The sequence below is a fragment of the Bombus vancouverensis genome, chromosome 3 (genome assembly GCF_051014615.1).
Source record: "Bombus vancouverensis nearcticus chromosome 3, iyBomVanc1_principal, whole genome shotgun sequence".
Lineage (NCBI taxonomy): Eukaryota > Metazoa > Arthropoda > Insecta > Hymenoptera > Apidae > Bombus > Bombus vancouverensis.
Genome location: NC_134913.1, coordinates 19,468,707 through 19,485,202, shown reverse-complemented (window position 1 = coordinate 19,485,202; position 16,496 = coordinate 19,468,707). Strand labels below are relative to the sequence as shown.

At 37.5% G+C, this 16,496-nt stretch overlaps 4 protein-coding genes across 4 annotated transcripts in view; 1 reads left to right on the top strand and 3 right to left on the bottom strand.

Annotated features, from left to right (window-relative positions):
* Positions 1-3,076, bottom strand: part of Eip74EF (Ecdysone-induced protein E74) — a 143,493-nt gene extending 140,417 nt beyond the window's left edge. The window contains exon 1 of the mRNA XM_076617165.1: positions 2,372-3,076. The gene's annotated coding sequence lies outside the window, so the exon portion shown is untranslated. The remainder of the gene's footprint in view (positions 1-2,371) is intronic.
* A 2,763-nt stretch (positions 3,077-5,839) lies between these two features.
* On the bottom strand, positions 5,840-6,941 carry LOC117154091 (uncharacterized). The gene is made up of 3 exons (XM_033328770.2): positions 6,734-6,941; positions 6,583-6,642; positions 5,840-6,248 (listed from the first exon to the last, which is right to left on the bottom strand). The coding sequence occupies exons 1-3, from the start codon at positions 6,938-6,940 to the stop codon at positions 6,027-6,029; spliced, it is 489 nt and encodes a 162-aa protein (XP_033184661.2). The 5' UTR covers position 6,941; the 3' UTR covers positions 5,840-6,026.
* Positions 6,942-7,229: 288 nt separating this feature from the next.
* Positions 7,230-13,127, top strand: Ctr1A (Copper transporter 1A). The gene is made up of 5 exons (XM_033328768.2): positions 7,230-7,454; positions 11,094-11,318; positions 11,382-11,614; positions 11,743-11,772; positions 12,288-13,127. Exons 2-5 carry the CDS (start codon positions 11,094-11,096, stop codon positions 12,487-12,489), a joined length of 690 nt encoding a protein of 229 aa, XP_033184659.2. The 5' UTR covers positions 7,230-7,454; the 3' UTR covers positions 12,490-13,127.
* On the bottom strand, positions 12,470-16,381 carry Rab9 (RAS oncogene family member Rab9). Its single transcript, XM_076617175.1, has 2 exons — positions 15,212-16,381; positions 12,470-15,143 (listed from the first exon to the last, which is right to left on the bottom strand). The coding sequence occupies exons 1-2, from the start codon at positions 15,644-15,646 to the stop codon at positions 14,883-14,885; spliced, it is 696 nt and encodes a 231-aa protein (XP_076473290.1). The 5' UTR covers positions 15,647-16,381; the 3' UTR covers positions 12,470-14,882.
* Between the last annotated feature and the right edge of the window lie 115 nt (positions 16,382-16,496).

Here is a 16,496-nt window from a genome sequence, read left to right as displayed (position 1 = left end):
TGAACAAACGACGGACACGGTCGTCTTCGTGCTTTCTAAAATCGTGTTGGCGATTCGATAACCGGAGTCTTGTTAACGCGCGGCGCGATTTTCAAAAAGACGAAACGTCCGGCGAGCGTGCTCGCTAAGAACCAGACAACTTTACATCGCTTGCTTTATTTCAGGAACCACGAAACGTCTGTCTGGTTGTCGTATACGCGCGACATCCTGAGCGTGATTTAAAAACGCTGAGAAGCACGTTCTCCCTCTATCAAAGAAAAAAAATGCGCACTGGTCGAAACGAAATTTACGAACCGATCGTGGAAGAGGCCAGTTCAGCACAGAACGCACAGAAGCTGTGTCAGCTAATAGCAAAGACGACGTAGAAGAGGACGTGATCCACGAGGAAGGAAGTCGGAAAAGAGGAAAAACCCGGCCGGGCTTCTCGTTTCCCCTTTGTCGTGCGAGAAGAGTGGCTTTCGTGAAATTCGTCCAAGTGAGTCTCGCAGGAGAGACGGAAAGGGAGACGTGACTTTAGCCATAAGCCGTAGGTAGGCCGCACAGAGCATGGACAAGCAAGTCGAGTTGAGAGGCGCGGACGGGCGGTCAGAGACCCCGCAGGGCCGGCGCAAACAGTACAGCATTACCCACTCGCTCGTTCTATCGCAACCTGGACCCAACAATGCTCAATAATCGTCCCTGTGATCGCGCCACCTTTTAACCGACAACCTGGAAAAATCGTCTGCTCTTTTTCCATCGGTTTTGCGCCTTTCTTTTTTTTTTTTTTTTTTTTTTACAGCCCGCAAAAATACACGTCGAAGAGAAGAGAGAAATACCAGACGTTGCGTCGTGGTTTTTTTCTTTGCGAGATCAAGCGAATCTAAAGAGTGGAATTGTAGGAAGAGAAAAGAGTCTTGGAACGATAAGACGGTGGAGAGGGATCGTTACGAATAACCAAGAATAGATGGATGGTAAAAGACCGTAAACGATGAATTCGACAGCGATTTCGTTAATTTCACTTTTCATCGAACGTGCATTTTTTACTGTTCGCGATCGAGCACACAGGAACGAACGAGCGAGCGAGCGAGCAAGCGAGCGAGCGTGTATGCACAGCTCCACGGGACTTTCTCTGTAATTCGCGGCATAGTCTTTACGTCTCCTCGGAATTATGATTTCCGCGATTCGTTATAAATACGTTCAACGTGACGCTACATAATCATAACGCTTACCCGTTTTACGCTAACTTTCTGTAACCAGAAACCGCGCAATAATGTTCCTAATTTCGTCGCTACTTTCTCCCCTCTCCCTGTAGACTCCTTTTATTTTTCGTTCTGGTATAATTAACGAACACGAAGAGCTCCGCGGTTATTAACATTTTTAATAGAAGCATCGTCGACGAGAAAGAACACCGAGAGATTAAACGAAGATACGACGCATCGTTAAGACGTAAACATAGCGCGAGAAGCTTCTACAAAGTTAATTATTACTCGTCTCATTGATATCGTAAACGATTTCAACTTCGTACATAGGTGTATACATGGTATAATTTTTATGCAGGCTGGTGTAGAGGCGAACGAAAAGTCACAAGGCATGAAAACAAGAAAGAAGTCTAACTTCGTAAGAACGTAAATTCCGCGAACTCTCTAGTGCGACTATAGGATCTGCGTGGCTGGATTTCGAGCTAGATAGATGGTGCGAAAGATACCCGAAGGAAAAGTTAAATATTGACTGGCGCGGCTAGCTTTAACTTCAACGTGGAATCTTACGCGTCTATTTTAGTTCCAAGTAAAGGAATAGGCTGTTCGTTCCAACGTGTTTTGCTAGGAACATAAACAATGTACCAAGAATACTAGGCGCGATAGAAATCGCACGGTTAATGCGTTTCGATGGCACCCGCGGTGCGATCCACGGAAACGCTTTGGAAAACTCGCGAAAAAGAATTGGGACGCCGTCGGTCGTTTCGAAGAGAACCGACGCTTTTTCCACGATTCGCCGAAACTTTCGACGATGTCCTAGTCCGTCTTAAACCGTATACGGTCAATGATCCCTTCCTGCCCCGATTTCACCAATTTCGCTGAAAAAAAAACAGAAAAAAAAAACGCCTTCTCGTTGCGCTACTAGCTTCGTCTAGTGGCTTTGCGTTTCCGGTTGATAGCTCGCGGACGCGATCGATTAAAAATCCTTCGAGAAACTCATTACCGAAAGATAAGGCGAATTACGTATTACAGAAATTATTAACCCTTGACGTACTGCTCGCAACGTATGACTAATTAAATTAGAAACTCACGAAGCTCTAGATACAATCTTTTAGCCTAACATCGAATGGTTCGGCGAGTAATACGCGATTCATCCTCTGGATACTATAATATAAAGCGTAATGATCCTCACTCACCGATCGAGGACGCGCCCGTGACATCTGGATCTAGCTGATTCGCGTAGCTTTCTTCTACTCGATCGTCACCGAGAGACCGTCGGTCCTCTCTTCCGGTTCTTCGGTGTTCACTTCAAGTCACCAACTGACAAACCACCCACACACTGCACCGTCCTCGTCGGAAGATTCGTAATCTTCCAAGTCGCGATCGTTCTCTGTTACGGTCGTCGTCGTTCTCCACTCTCTGTGCATCCAGCAGGATCGAAAGAATATTCGTGAAACGACGGTGGAAGAGGAAATCGACGGGGGGAAAAATGGTCGCGGCCGTGCAACCGGCACGGTGTCCTTTTGCGATGTCACTCGGTACTCGATGTATACTGTATAGGTTGGAGCCGTGTATCGTTCTGTTACGTTCCGGCGGTTTAGCCGGCACGTGGTCGCGTACGAAACACTTTCAGTCTGGCCGTCGAGAGAGAGAGAGCCCACGCGTCTCGTGTGCTTGTAATCGCGCGTTCGACTGAGCGGCCGAGTACTCCCGAACTCCCCGGCTCTCGCTCGTGCCGCTCTTCCTGCTCGCGCTCGTCTCCTTTCCTCTCCCTCTAACGCACGCCGACTTCGATGCGTCGCCTCTCTCTACCGCGAGCCTCCCCACTCTTTCTTCGTCGCTCCAAAACGCCTTTTCGTGCATTTCTCTCCAATATTTCGATCCCTCTTGCTCCTTGTCTCGCGATGTTCATCCTTCCTTATCACTACGACTCTCCTCATCTCTCTCTCTCTCTCTCTCTCTCTCTGAGACTCGGACTTCTTTCTTCTTCTGTTTTCACATTTTTGCAAATATTACGATTATCCGGTATCTATATACGATAGCGCAAGTGTGCCGGTTGTCGATAGCCGTAACGATTACAGCTTTGTACGTTTTATCCGTAATTGTTAGCGACCAATGGCAGCATCAAACGCTTGTATTAGCTCGTGTTTCCTATTAATTGAGAGTTTACGCCTCGTTCGAATACTTTCCCTGCTTTCTTTCGCGACGTGCACCGTATTACGCCACTGTCAGTGCCGCTTAAGCGTTTTCGATTGATCGCCTCATCCTGCGTTCCACGCTTGTCGTTTCCTCGAAGCTCCGAGTTCGACGTTAAACTCGGTACCACGCGATTTTCTCAAGGCTTTCGTCCTCACCGACTGCATAGAAGGAAATCGTACGAAAGCCCAGCGGCTCGTAATCGTCGAAAGAGAAGCGTCTCGTCCATCTTCGTTCTCGACACTCTCATTTTCTTCCAGCTCGCTATCTCGGTACACTGGAACAGAGGATTTATTATCTGTTACGTCGTGTAATGTCTTTTGAGGCAGGTTAGGGTGCTTAACTCGACATTAGCCGTTGAGGTCTGCCCCCTACGGCGGCACTCTTCTGCATTCTGCCGGTGAAATCGGTTGACGCGCGATCAACCACCACGGTAGCAGTAAATCACTAACCGAGCATTAACTGTTGCAAACGGTTGAACGTTTTATTGCGTATTTGCGTCGAACGCGCGACGATTAAGTCAACGCTGCCGAGTTAGCTCGTACCGGCCGAGCTTCGATCGCCGCAGCTTGCCAACGGTGTTAGAGAAATCTCAAGAAAAGGGTGGACACGATGCGATATCGCTGCAAGGTCGAATGGAACTTTTAAACGAGCCGTATATGGGCCAGTAGGTCAAACAGACATTAGTATATACATTAGTATATACAAAGTAGATCACGCGTGTGGAAATCGTGTCGCTCGACGTTCGTCGATACGTTGGACGATATACGATGCACCGTACGCATCCATTAAAATTCGATAAGGCTCCGTTGATTTCCAGCCTACGCTATCGATCGACGAAGCCAGACATCCGTCGCAAACACGGACATTACATTTTTTCGTTGCATCGTGATCGTTGTCGTTTTAAGGAATCGACTGATACGAATTTACCGAACGGGAGGATCCATCTTGGACGCATCGAACATTGCGATCGATAGCACGCGCGGCCTCTTGCGTTTTCACGAGCATACGGTCCGTGATACGAATGAACGAGTTCTTCCGTCTTTTTCCTCTCTGTCCAGCTTACAAACGATAAAGATTGATAGTGGTAATCTAGAGATGCGCCATAGTAGAATCACGAAGCGGTAGGATAATCCCCATAGACGATTCCATCTACCTGAATGTTAAGATTTATGTGTCTAATATGACCGGTATTAATTCATAAATCCGGAGGGTATTACCATCTACGAAACTCGCGATTCATAAATCCCGAGATTTATGCGCGCAATACTAAGCGCGAGATGGAAATGCTCGCTAGCCCGTTCGCTCGCAATGTGTGCAGTTAAATTAACCTTGAAGCGATTCAGTTGCTCGGATAAAATTGCAAATCTTTTAGCTACTCGCTTTTAGCGTTGCCCGTTATTAAATATTCCGTGTTCACCGTGTTCACAGCGGCGGCGACCACCGTGGACACCGGGTGCGCGTAAAATCGCGAAAACGATTTACTCTCTTCTCCACGAAGCGAATGCTTCGAAGCGCCGTACGCGAGAGAACTGCTGCATGACTTCGATTAAAATTTTTCGGCCAGTCGAGAACGCGCGCGCGCAAGCGGGGCCGCACTCGTTCCCTAACGGACCAGTATATATTCGAAAAGAAAAAGAAAAGAAAAGAAAAAAAAAAAAAGAATTTCCAATTCCACCACTGTGACATCAGAGGCAAAGATCTTCGACCGGAGGAGGAGATGGAGGTCGTTGCTAGAGGAGGAGGTGGTGGAGAAAGAGAAAGAGGAGGTGGAGGAGGCACACGGGTTCGCTTTTGCCTGAGCGTACCCGTTCGTTCACCCTAGCGGGGGCACCAACCTGGCTTTACTTCAGTTACACGCCGAGAGAGCCGGCGCTGTATATAGGTATATAATACATTCTCGCGTGTACTTACATCTAGTATAGGTAGGTATACGGAGTGTACAGAGAGTGTCCCGGTCGAGCATGATGCGGTTCCACGGCCCTTTACGAGCGAGGCGGGGTACCGACTTGCCCCGTTCTCCAAAGAGAAAGATGGAACACGCTATGAGAGAAAGGGATAGGGGGCAAGCCCTTGTGTTCGATCGCTTTCGACGAGCCATGGATCGTACTTTCAAAGAAATTTTATACTCTGATACAGACATTACGATAGGGACGAATTTTCTTGTCATTGAAAACTTTCAACGATCTACTTTTATTTTATCGGCTGATGTAAGCGAGTGGAATTATAATTAAATGGAAAATTACTTATAGATTTATTTTTTATTTGTATACGAATGATATTTTATTTATTTTTCCGACGATGCGCGATTTGCATTACTCGGCGTGTCGGGGGGTCCTTGACCTAGCACGTGGTGATTCCAAAACGCTGACTACTGATAATAATGACGCTTATTTATGACAGGAGCGCTAGAATATACCGTCATAATCCATCGGACGGTGCTATTTATGAATTTTAATACCGCACTGTTTCGCACGTAAAAAAAATTTTACGATTCTTTATTTATATTTGCAAAATCTTAATTTTCTAGTGATAAATAAATACATATACCTACATATCATTGTTAATTCTTAAGAAATAAATAGATTGCGTAATATTTCTTTGTCGGGGAAGCTAGATAAAGGTTAAAGTTAAACGAGAACTACGATATTTTAATTAAGAATAACGACCAGTATGTGTGCTGACCATTCTGATGGATACTGGATCTGTCACTGTATCTGTTGGACTGGATGTCTGTTGTTGATGCGAATAGCTTACTTCCATATCAATTTCGTCTAATTCTTCTTCCTCTTCTTCATGGGTATCTGACTCTTCTTCTTCTTCTCCTTCTCCCTCTTCTTCTTCTTCTTCCTCCTCCTCTTCTTCTGATCCTCTGAACTATATACAATTAATAATTTCTATTTTGACGTCGGTTAACAAAAACATACTAAATATAGAAAACTAATTTATCATAAGTTTCATTTTCCAAGCGATATTTGCTTAATCTATATTCGTCGACTTATTCGACAGTCGGTAATGACGTTACTAACAATAAGTAGGATCGTCACATGCGATAAAGAATTTAGCAATTTTGAAAAGTACGTTTCTTTTTGCTCCACGCATCTGTATGAACCAACGTATTAAACAACAAAAAATCAAGTACGTATAAATTCGTTAAATAACGAAATAAAGTATAATACGTATTACGAAAGCAAATGTGAGGTTAACTTACGTCGCTGACTGTTTTTCCGATAGGGATATGGTCATAACGTTGAACTCGGACATGTTCCCTCTGAAAGACAGATAGAGATAAAAGAACAATTTAGATAGAAATAGTTCATATTTGTAAGACAAGCTTATTAGATTATATGTAGTGTACTCGCCCACGCTTGATGTTCCGCTTCGAGCGCAGCTACTTCGCTCTCATCGTCGCAGGGTCTATCGGCATTGAACCATAGAGGATCTGTTGCTCTTGGTTGTAAATTTGGCCACAAAGGGATAATCGACATTTTAGAACTTCTTTCGCTGTTTGTCGAGAACGTTCGTATTTCCGTTGTCAAACTGTTAGAAATACACAAACCGCTACGCATGCGCGCGAGTTATGTGCTTGAGTTTCGGCGCTTAAGACTTCCAATTCAAACGCTTTTAAATGTTTCAAGAAAGAATGTATTCGTTCGCGTGGCGAAGAGAACAATAAATATTTTCATAATTTCGCAATATTAATCTTTTATGTCGTTCTTTAAATCTTCGTGTATTCTTATTAACTTTTACATTGCAATTTTGTCTAAATTCACAAAACGTTTTGAACACAGAGCGTGACTTATTACGCCACCTGTTGTAGAATAGATGTAATGGTGTCATTGCTCTAGCGTCACGTGTTTACCCGCCGAAACCATTACGCCGAGTCTTCGTTATGTTACATCTACGGCGATGGAGGAAACCGTGAATGTTATGTGCAGTTTATTAATGGGTCTCTGAGAGATTGCTCGACGGTTCACGCAGAGAAATCTGCGAAAGTGTCTATTTATCTTATTGTAATCACGTTCAACTATTTTTATAGAAAGGAAGCATTTCTTACAACATAACCTGGACCATTTAATAAAGGTATGTTCGAGTATTGTTAATATTATTTTATACGTCGAATTAGGACGTATTTGATTTAATTGGTATAGATAATGTAATCTTTTTGTACATTTAGTTTAAAATTCGCATCCATATATATAAACAATTCCCAATCTTGCGATATAAATTAAACATGAATGACCCATATTGACAGCTATATTCACATTACTAGTATGCAGTAAGATAGTCATGTAATCAAACCTTCGCGTGTTTCAGCGTTAATATAATTTCTATACACTTTCTAAAGTCTGTCATTAGTACATTGATTTCTCTACTTCTGTCTTCAACTTCTAACATTGTGTTCTTAGAAAATGAAAGGATTTCGATTTTTCTTCTATAAGTTTATGTATACGACATATGTTTCGCGCACATGATACAGTGATAGTTCAAACTGATAAAAAGTGAATGTATTATTGTCGTCGTCAGCTTCTGCGAGAACGTTGTCAATTAGATCCTTGCAACTTTACGTACTTCTTACGATTAGGAGCAAAATATTTCTCTTTATAGGTTAGAAGATAATCGATAAATTAATGTTTCCAATTCGAGTCAATCTTCGACCACAAATCTCAGCGCCAATGTACCATGAGTTAGTTAATCGCAACTAAGCATCATCGATCCAATTGAAACCAATATCGTTCAATTCTCATTGTTTTCGATTTTACATTACTTATAAATTTCAATGTATTAAATAAATTATTAAGATTTCACAGAATATGGATGTTTGAAAAGAATGTAATGTAATATAACGGCCTGATGATTAATAAAGTGTACAATGTCGTTGAAAATCTTTTGTTTCACGCTTTTAAACAGAAGTTGTACTGCGACGCTATAATGGAATAAATCGATAATCGAAACATCTTCCGAGAAAATTATAAAACATATTCTTCCAATGGAATCTTGGTATTTCAATATAAGGATTCCAACGGAGCATCTTATACCTATGCACAATGGCGTAGGAGTCACCGAAATACAGGATAGCGTAGGAATTCTGAAGTAAATATTCCTTCCTAATATTGTGTTTGATTAAAATATTTGAATTATTTTCTTTTTTTTTTTATATTATGATATGCAAACGCAAGTAAAAAATATGATTACCTATATTACCACTAATTCTATTATTTTCTTGTGAAATTTCCTGTTTTCGACGCAGTCATCCTTCGTTCTAACCGCTTGTGGTTTCGGCGGTGAAATTATTCACTAAAAATAATGCCCTCTTATATTATCATAAAATTCCCCTCGAAAACAAAGGGAAACTCGTATCATGTTCAGTATTAATTTGACCTACAGTATTACCTTCCATGTCGTAGAATTTCTATGCTTTTTCCTGTTATAATACCAATGTTGTTAAAAACAACCGGACTCATTTACCCTCGGAGATATTATAGCATGTATCGACTGTAATTATTCGATACATGAATGTCTTTTTTAAAAGTTTAAAGCAATATATCCTTATTACCGTGTAAAATGTCATAAAGATGATACATACTCTTCGATTGCAAAACTATGTTTGTAAACAATTTCCTACCCTTTATGTATATACTATTCGAGAATGAATAGATATAGAATCTTAATCGGGTGATAAAATAACTAAATAGATGGCCAATGTCTAAAGATAAGAAAGCGAAACCAATCGACTCGCGATTCAAACTGAATCAAAGTGATTTATTCCGGTTGGGCAGTTTAAGTATTGCAAAGTATTTTTAATGTTCATTTAATTACGCGTGACCTAGAATACTGTTTGTTTTTAGTAAATTTGTCAGTAAAATTATGTAAATTATATATCATTACACGTGAGACCTTGCTTCATGAACTTTTTATCTCAACGCTGTTTAAAAGCCTACGATATCTCTGTACGAAAATTTTAAAATTGAAAACAAAAGGTATGAGAAAACAGAAAGGTTTCTCGTTCAATATTAATAACGTGTTTTAGGGCTGAATATAATACCTAACATTCATTATCCAAAGAAAAATGTTTATATACCTTTTAGACATATTGTTTACCGAGGTACTCACGATTAGCAGTACAAAATAAAATGCATTTCGTGACGCTCTTTACGGATTATCGTTTTCAGTACAAAACATATCGCGTTTCTCTTCCAACGAGAAGTATAATCTTCTGGACGCATCGCGTTTCAAAGCATTCACATTCAGCGTTTACAATTGTGATTTCAAGAAAAATGTATTCCTATAATTGGTTAAATCCTTGATACACCTATAACGATACAAGTACGTTTCTGTACTTCTATCTTTAAATGTACGTAAAATGTATTTCGGCGATCGTAAACGCGCGCGTATCAGTTTCGTTAAATTTCTTCGACCTTTCACCTTACCATACCATAAACAATCTATATTTTAATAATTTTATTCCCGACAATGTAATAAAAAATATAATTCTTTTCTACGAATCGTCAACGCCCGATAACATCATAATCACACGTTTTGAAAGCTATGGAATTTTTTTATCGCAGACCTCAATTTTAATAGGTGAACGTAATGAATGCTAGAGTTTAATCCTACGACTACAATGTACAAGCTCCTAGAATGGAATGCTAGCTACTAGATCTATGTGAGACCTCACGAACTATCCCGAAGAAATCTACTTTAGAAAGTACGCTGGCTTGTGTTTTTTTCTCTTTCGTTCTCTTTGTTCGTGTTGCCCGATTGCCAGTCATGAACTCGTTTCTTCTTATACTTCTGTTCCAAACTCGTTCACGGCTAGCTTGGCAGATTGCCGAAGGGGAACGAATGATTTTACAAAAGGATCACAGTATTAATTAGAAAAAGACGCTGTTGACCGCTCAAAAAGTATGATCGTCCATTCATGAACGATCGCGGTAGCGGTTTTTCGAAGTTTCATCAAATTTCTTGTTCTTGAACGGTTAGTTACGTAACATCGTTTCCTTGACAAGAAGGAAGTGAGGAAGTAATTTAACAACAAGTCAAAAAGTTTATCCGTTCCTTTTTAAACGAATAAACAGGTTTGTAACATCGATGTTTCGTTAATGCATATAATTACAGTTTTATTGATGCGGACGTCGAGTTTGACGTTTTAAGCATGCACACGAAGACTTGTCGCTATCATGCCGCGTAATGCGGCAAATGTTCTCATTACAAAGTCAACGGATCGAGCATTTGAGTAACAAGTGTTCTTAGAATTATGATTCAGTTTTACAGTTTATGATAATAAAAAAAAACGACTATTGCTAATTTGCACTGAAACATCTTTTTTATCACTCGTATGATACGATATTTTCACCCCGTTTCCGTTAAGTTTATACCGCATTGGTTATAGTTCGATAGTATGGTTCTGAATGATTACTTCGACCTTCCAGTTATGACATGTTACTTTCACGAATTAACAATAAGAAAAATGACGATTGTCCTCTGTAATGGTAGCTTTTTGTGCAATGCGTAAAAGCTGATAACTATTTAATGACATAAGCATAACTACTTCCTGCTAAATGTTAGGATTTTCACTTGTTAAAGTATTTGTAGAACGAAATATTGACAACTTTAGACCGATCAAAAAATCTGCACTTCTTTATTCTTTCTGAACAGATCATTTGTGTAACAAACTGTTTGTTTTATCGAGTTTGGAATATTTGCACCTTTTCTTCGTAGATGTCTCACGATCATATGGCCCATATGATGATGAACGTATCGAGTGGGCATCCAAGCCACGTTAATCACGCGTCTCATGAATCTATGGATCATTCAAATATGGATAAAAGTATGATGCACAGTTCTATGGATCATACTAATATGGATCACGGGAGTATGAACCATGAAAGTCACCTTACCGCTGCCTCGGAAGCATGTGGCAATATGGGGATGCACGGTATGTCGGTATGTATCATCCACAGATAAAACTCTGATGCTGACTATCGTATACAAAAATTTCGTTTATAGATGGTCTTCCATGGAGGATACTGTGAAAACGTATTATTCGAATCGTGGAAAATCTCGTCGATCAGTGGTCTCATAGGATCGATGATCGGTATCATGATCATGGCCGCACTTTACGAGGGATTAAAGTATTACAGGGAATATTTATTCTGGAAAATGTATAATTCCCTTCAATACAGAAGCGTCACGATGCCACAAGAGAAAAATGTCGTAGCCGAGGATAACAGAGTCGTACAGTAAGTTTCGTGCTCTCAGATGTACAATGGATGGCAGTTTAGGAATTCACGATTGTATTAATTCGATATTTTTTATTTGAATACATAAAGATTGCTGTATGATTATATATATATATATTTTTTTTTAGTATGGTTGGAGAAGTAATTCACAAACAACCGTAAGTAGATGAGGAGTGAAATTCTTGATTTGTTCTTTTTTTCTATTAGTTTTGAAATTGCTTTTCTGTGAAAATCCATTTTTTTTTTTTTTAATTCTATTTCTTGGAGAAATACGTACATAAACGATTAAGGTATTAATGTCGCACTGGATCGTGGGATTTTCTACAACCGACGTTATCTCTAACATTTTATGGAACCGCCTTTGTGGACCTTTAGTAGTATTTATTTAACATAAACATTCCGAGTATCAGTATCAGTATCTTGCTCTATCTATCGGTATTTGCCAGGCAAAATTCTTGATATAAATTTCTCTCTTGTACTGTCACACGATCGGTATCGAATTGTCAGTCGAATTGGTCAAAATGCGAGGTAATACTGTATAATCTTCTTGCGTTATTTAGTTGCAATTTCGTTTAATTCTATGGTTAATATTGCTTAGCATGATAAATTAATAGCATTATGCATATATTTTTTGATGTCCAAGAATTAATCCATTTCATATAAATTTGTGCAGGCCCACAATGTTATCATGGATGCATACGTTCCAAACGTTCTTACACATTGTGCAAATTGTGCTGTCGTATTTCCTTATGCTGATCTTCATGACTTACAATGTCTGGTTGTGTTTTGCTGTAGTATTTGGTGCAGCAATTGGTTATTTTTTGTTTGGGTGGAAAAAATCTGTTATTGTGGATGTTACAGAACATTGTCATTAGTTGTTTATGTATTTAAAATACATTGTGTTTTTACAACAAAAATGTACATCACTGTACATTGCCGAAAAGTTCATTCTGACCGGAAGAACTTTGAAATAATTACATGTAGTATATGTGTGCAGGAAATATAATTATTCTAAATTCGTATTTACACAAATATATAAAGAAAATGTTCTCAGTTTAAATTTATTCCTATGCATATAGAATGCAATTTTCAATTGTTCGTTGAGAAAAATAGCGCATGACTTAATTATTATTGAATAAAAAATATCTATAAAATGCAAATTTGTATACAAAAATACTGGAAGGTTAAATCTTTGATTTGGATAGCCATAGCGCACCTAATTTGTAAATATTGTTAAAAGGTTTAAATGAGGAAAGTATCGTAAGATGGACGCACACTTTTCTCCAAACTTTTATACGGCCACTTTCAATTTTTTATTGTAATGTATTTTATAAATTAATCTTAACGTTTGGAAAAAAGTGTGCAGTGATATCTTGAACATTGCATACATGATGTATTGTTATAATATAACGTTATCAACGATTGTATTATTACCAAGTAGTCCATAAACTACTGTTATTTGTAAAATATAACATAATATCACATGAAATACAAGAAAAACATTTTGCCAATATATTTTATCATTTTTAAAGAAGCACAGAGCTCCTCTACTTTTTTTGTTCTTGTTTCTGTTGCAAGATCGATTTTTTAGATTGTAAAATTTATAAAATGTAGATATTAACTAATATTTAAGACATACCGTAAAAATCTTGGCTGACAATATATAATAATTAAATAAAATAATTGAATAAAATATTTTTATAAAATTATTAATGAAACTCATGTAGTACTGATGACGTAAAATATATTCAAGTAATACAGAACTGATATTTTATATTATAACAGTTGGTGAAATGTCTTCACCTTGATATGATTAAATTTTATATATATATATGTATATTTTGCACTTAAATCAACAAATTGTTGAATAAGAAGCCACAAATTTATATATTCGATATGTAGCTATACAAAAAGCACCAGCATGCATGTCACATTTATAATTAATGCAAGCCTTGTCATTGAAAATAATACTTAAATTATAATAATATTATATATTATTTATTTCCTGTATGTAAAGCATCGCTAAAGTGTTAGGTAGCTTTTAAGTAAGTTACAGTGCTTTAGAAATGCGTTCATACGTTTTATACGTACAAGGTTGTACAAAAAGCTTTATTTGATGTGTTTATAATATTATTCATTTTGTAGGAAAATCTTTAAACACCGATTGCAGGACATTCCAAGAGCAGCAGAGTATGTTTTTTTATAGTGTAGATATTTCAAAATCATATATATATATATGTATATATAAAGATGATTCAGAGGATTTTGTGATAAATATATATTACTACCACTGCCCTTAGTTTGTGCTGCGAAGATAAGGCAAATTTAGATTACAAAGCTAAATTACATTTTATATCTATTCCTTATTTGTAAAGCAGTTGATGATCATGGTTATTACTATTATTATTTTATCACAAGCCAATAATGTCTGAAATACTTAAAATACTGTCTGTAGCTCGCGAACTGCACAAAGCGTGATACGAGCAGGACGTTCAATTTGACCTTACAGTTTACAGTTGTATTCTGGAAATATCAACCATAAAGTATTATTTTTTTCCGCGTAAATATAACTTCAATTTGCATATTTTAACGAAACTGAAAAATGTTTGTAAGAATAAATAAAATCATATGAATTTATAAAAATATCTATATACGTTCACATTGGCAACGGAAGAAACACTTAGTGTCACTAAAAATAAAATAGACAAAAACTACTTTCAGCATTAAAATTCACCTTATTATGAGGAAAGTATTGCAGACAGGCAAGAAATCTCTTCAAATAATTTTGTTAGACCTAAAAGAAAAAGTATATTACCAGCAAATCTGTCACTACAACAATGATACTAAATATTTCTGTCTTCGTTATCAACTCAGTATGTAATTAGGTGTTTGAATATTTTACATTTTTTGTAATTGTGTTGCCAATGATCTTACTCTTTAAACATTAAGTTCAAATCGTTCAACCAGAAATGAATATTGTTTATGTCAAAGGAAACAATAGAATTATATAATATAATATCCTTATATATCCTAAATACATTAATCATAATTTATAAGTGTTGGTACAATTTGCGACATGTCATACTCTTTTCAAATATAAACGAATTCTATATGTCCATACCAAAACTGTCAGTATGCATCACAAAAATTATTTGTTTACCTCTTTCTCATTCATTCCAGTTAGATTATGATTGTGAATCTTGAGAAATATGTTTCATGCATTATGTTGTGAAAACATAAAAAATATTTAAAATCTTGTATCTGTAACCTACTCAGCACCAGACACAGGCATACAACAACTTGAACGATGAGGAGATTGTTGTTTTGAAAGATCAACAGTATCTTCTACTAATGGTCTTTCTAGTCTAGCTTCAAGTTGTGCCCAAGCAGCAACAGCTGCACCAAATGCTGCTTCAACATTGGTTGCATCCTTTGCAGATGTTTCTACTAATGGAGGGTCCCCATTTTCTGCACACCAAGCTTGAGCTTCTTCCGTAGAAACTTGTTTCTCAGAATCTGGAACATCCACCTGTAAAAATTATTTTTGTAAATATTACTAGTAATATTACTCCCTTTTTCATAAATATTCTTGCTTACTTTGTTCCCAACAACTATAAATGGAAATGTCGATCCTTCTTGAACATCAGCATAATAAAGGAATTCAGATCTCCAAAGTGCTAAATTTTTAAAACTTGTTCTATCATCTACCGCATATGTTAAAAGGCAAATATCAGAGCCTCTATAGAACGGAGTTCTAAGGGTCTTAAATCTTTCTTGTCCAGCTGTATCCCATATTTGCAATGTATATGCCTCTCCATTAATATCAATATCCTTGTTTAAAAATTCTACTCCAATTGTATGAAAACTATGTTCATCAAAGTGATTCGATACAAATCTATTCATAAGACAAGATTTGCCAACACCACCATCACCCAGAATCACCACTTTTAAAAGTGTAGATCTTTGAGAATTACGATTTTGTAGATTACCACCTCTAAGTGTACCTACTGTAGCAGAATTGTTTCCTGACATCTTTCAATCTTTATCTTTTTAGAATAACGAAGAAACTATATGTTCAAAAATATGATATATATGTATATCCTTCATATATCACTATTTTCGACATCAGATAATTCAATTCTTCATTCGTTAAACATCGAAAGTATCAGGGATCCTTTGTCAATGTAGGAATCAGCTGATTCTGATACCAAATAAGTCAATCCACTTTTCTCATATTAGATACATCTTAAGCCAACAATATATGCTCACTCAGGATTTGCGACTTCGTATTATTCGTGTGCAGCAAATAATTGTATTATTTAAAAACACTTTAATATCGTAATTTTCGTTTTACGATCAAGCATAACCTTCTCATTTTATAGCAGCAATTTAATGTCAATTTAAATGGGGTTCATATTATTTTGACGAATGAAATTGTAATTTTCAATCTCACAGAGGCCATGTACTTTATCTCCTTCGATGTTAACTTAATTATTCGAACAAAGTCGCGATACCTTGAAAAGATGCCCTTTGGTACTGAGTCATAGCCAACACCGAGTAAAATTACAATTTTCTTGAACAAGTATATGTCGTACGTTCACTCCAAAGCGTTTGGCAATGGTAAGAATCATGAACGACTTTTTAACTTTTCTGAACAGCTAAAAAGTATCACTGGTTCTGAGCATTTTTGTTGTGCGCAAAGTATTTGACACTTTGCAGACGACAAAAGAAACGCCCATGTTGGATGTTAAACATACAGGATGAATATGGCTACCAGAAATTATAAATAATGTTAATTCTGTATATATCGCATAATACTATACCATATGTATCACCTAACAATAATTTATCTAACAACTAATAATAAATAAAGTAATAATAG

Excerpts from the sequence above, each read along its gene's own strand:
- LOC117154091 (XM_033328770.2), bottom strand. The coding sequence starts at position 6,940 with ATGCGTAGCGGTTTGTGTATTTCTAACAGTTTGACAACGGAAATACGA. Across the intron at positions 6,643-6,733 it reads AAGCGGAACATCAAGCGTGG|AGGGAACATGTCCGAGTTCA; the intron begins GCGAGTACACTA and ends TCTGTCTTTCAG. Across the intron at positions 6,249-6,582 it reads TCGGAAAAACAGTCAGCGAC|TTCAGAGGATCAGAAGAAGA; the intron begins GTAAGTTAACCT and ends AATTGTATATAG.
- Rab9 (XM_076617175.1), bottom strand. The coding sequence starts at position 15,646 with ATGTCAGGAAACAATTCTGCTACAGTAGGTACACTTAGAGGTGGTAAT. Across the intron at positions 15,144-15,211 it reads TTATAGTTGTTGGGAACAAA|GTGGATGTTCCAGATTCTGA; the intron begins GTAAGCAAGAAT and ends TAATTTTTACAG.
- Ctr1A (XM_033328768.2), top strand. The coding sequence starts at position 11,094 with ATGTCTCACGATCATATGGCCCATATGATGATGAACGTATCGAGTGGG. Across the intron at positions 11,319-11,381 it reads TGGGGATGCACGGTATGTCG|ATGGTCTTCCATGGAGGATA; the intron begins GTATGTATCATC and ends TTTCGTTTATAG. Across the intron at positions 11,773-12,287 it reads GAAGTAATTCACAAACAACC|GCCCACAATGTTATCATGGA; the intron begins GTAAGTAGATGA and ends AAATTTGTGCAG.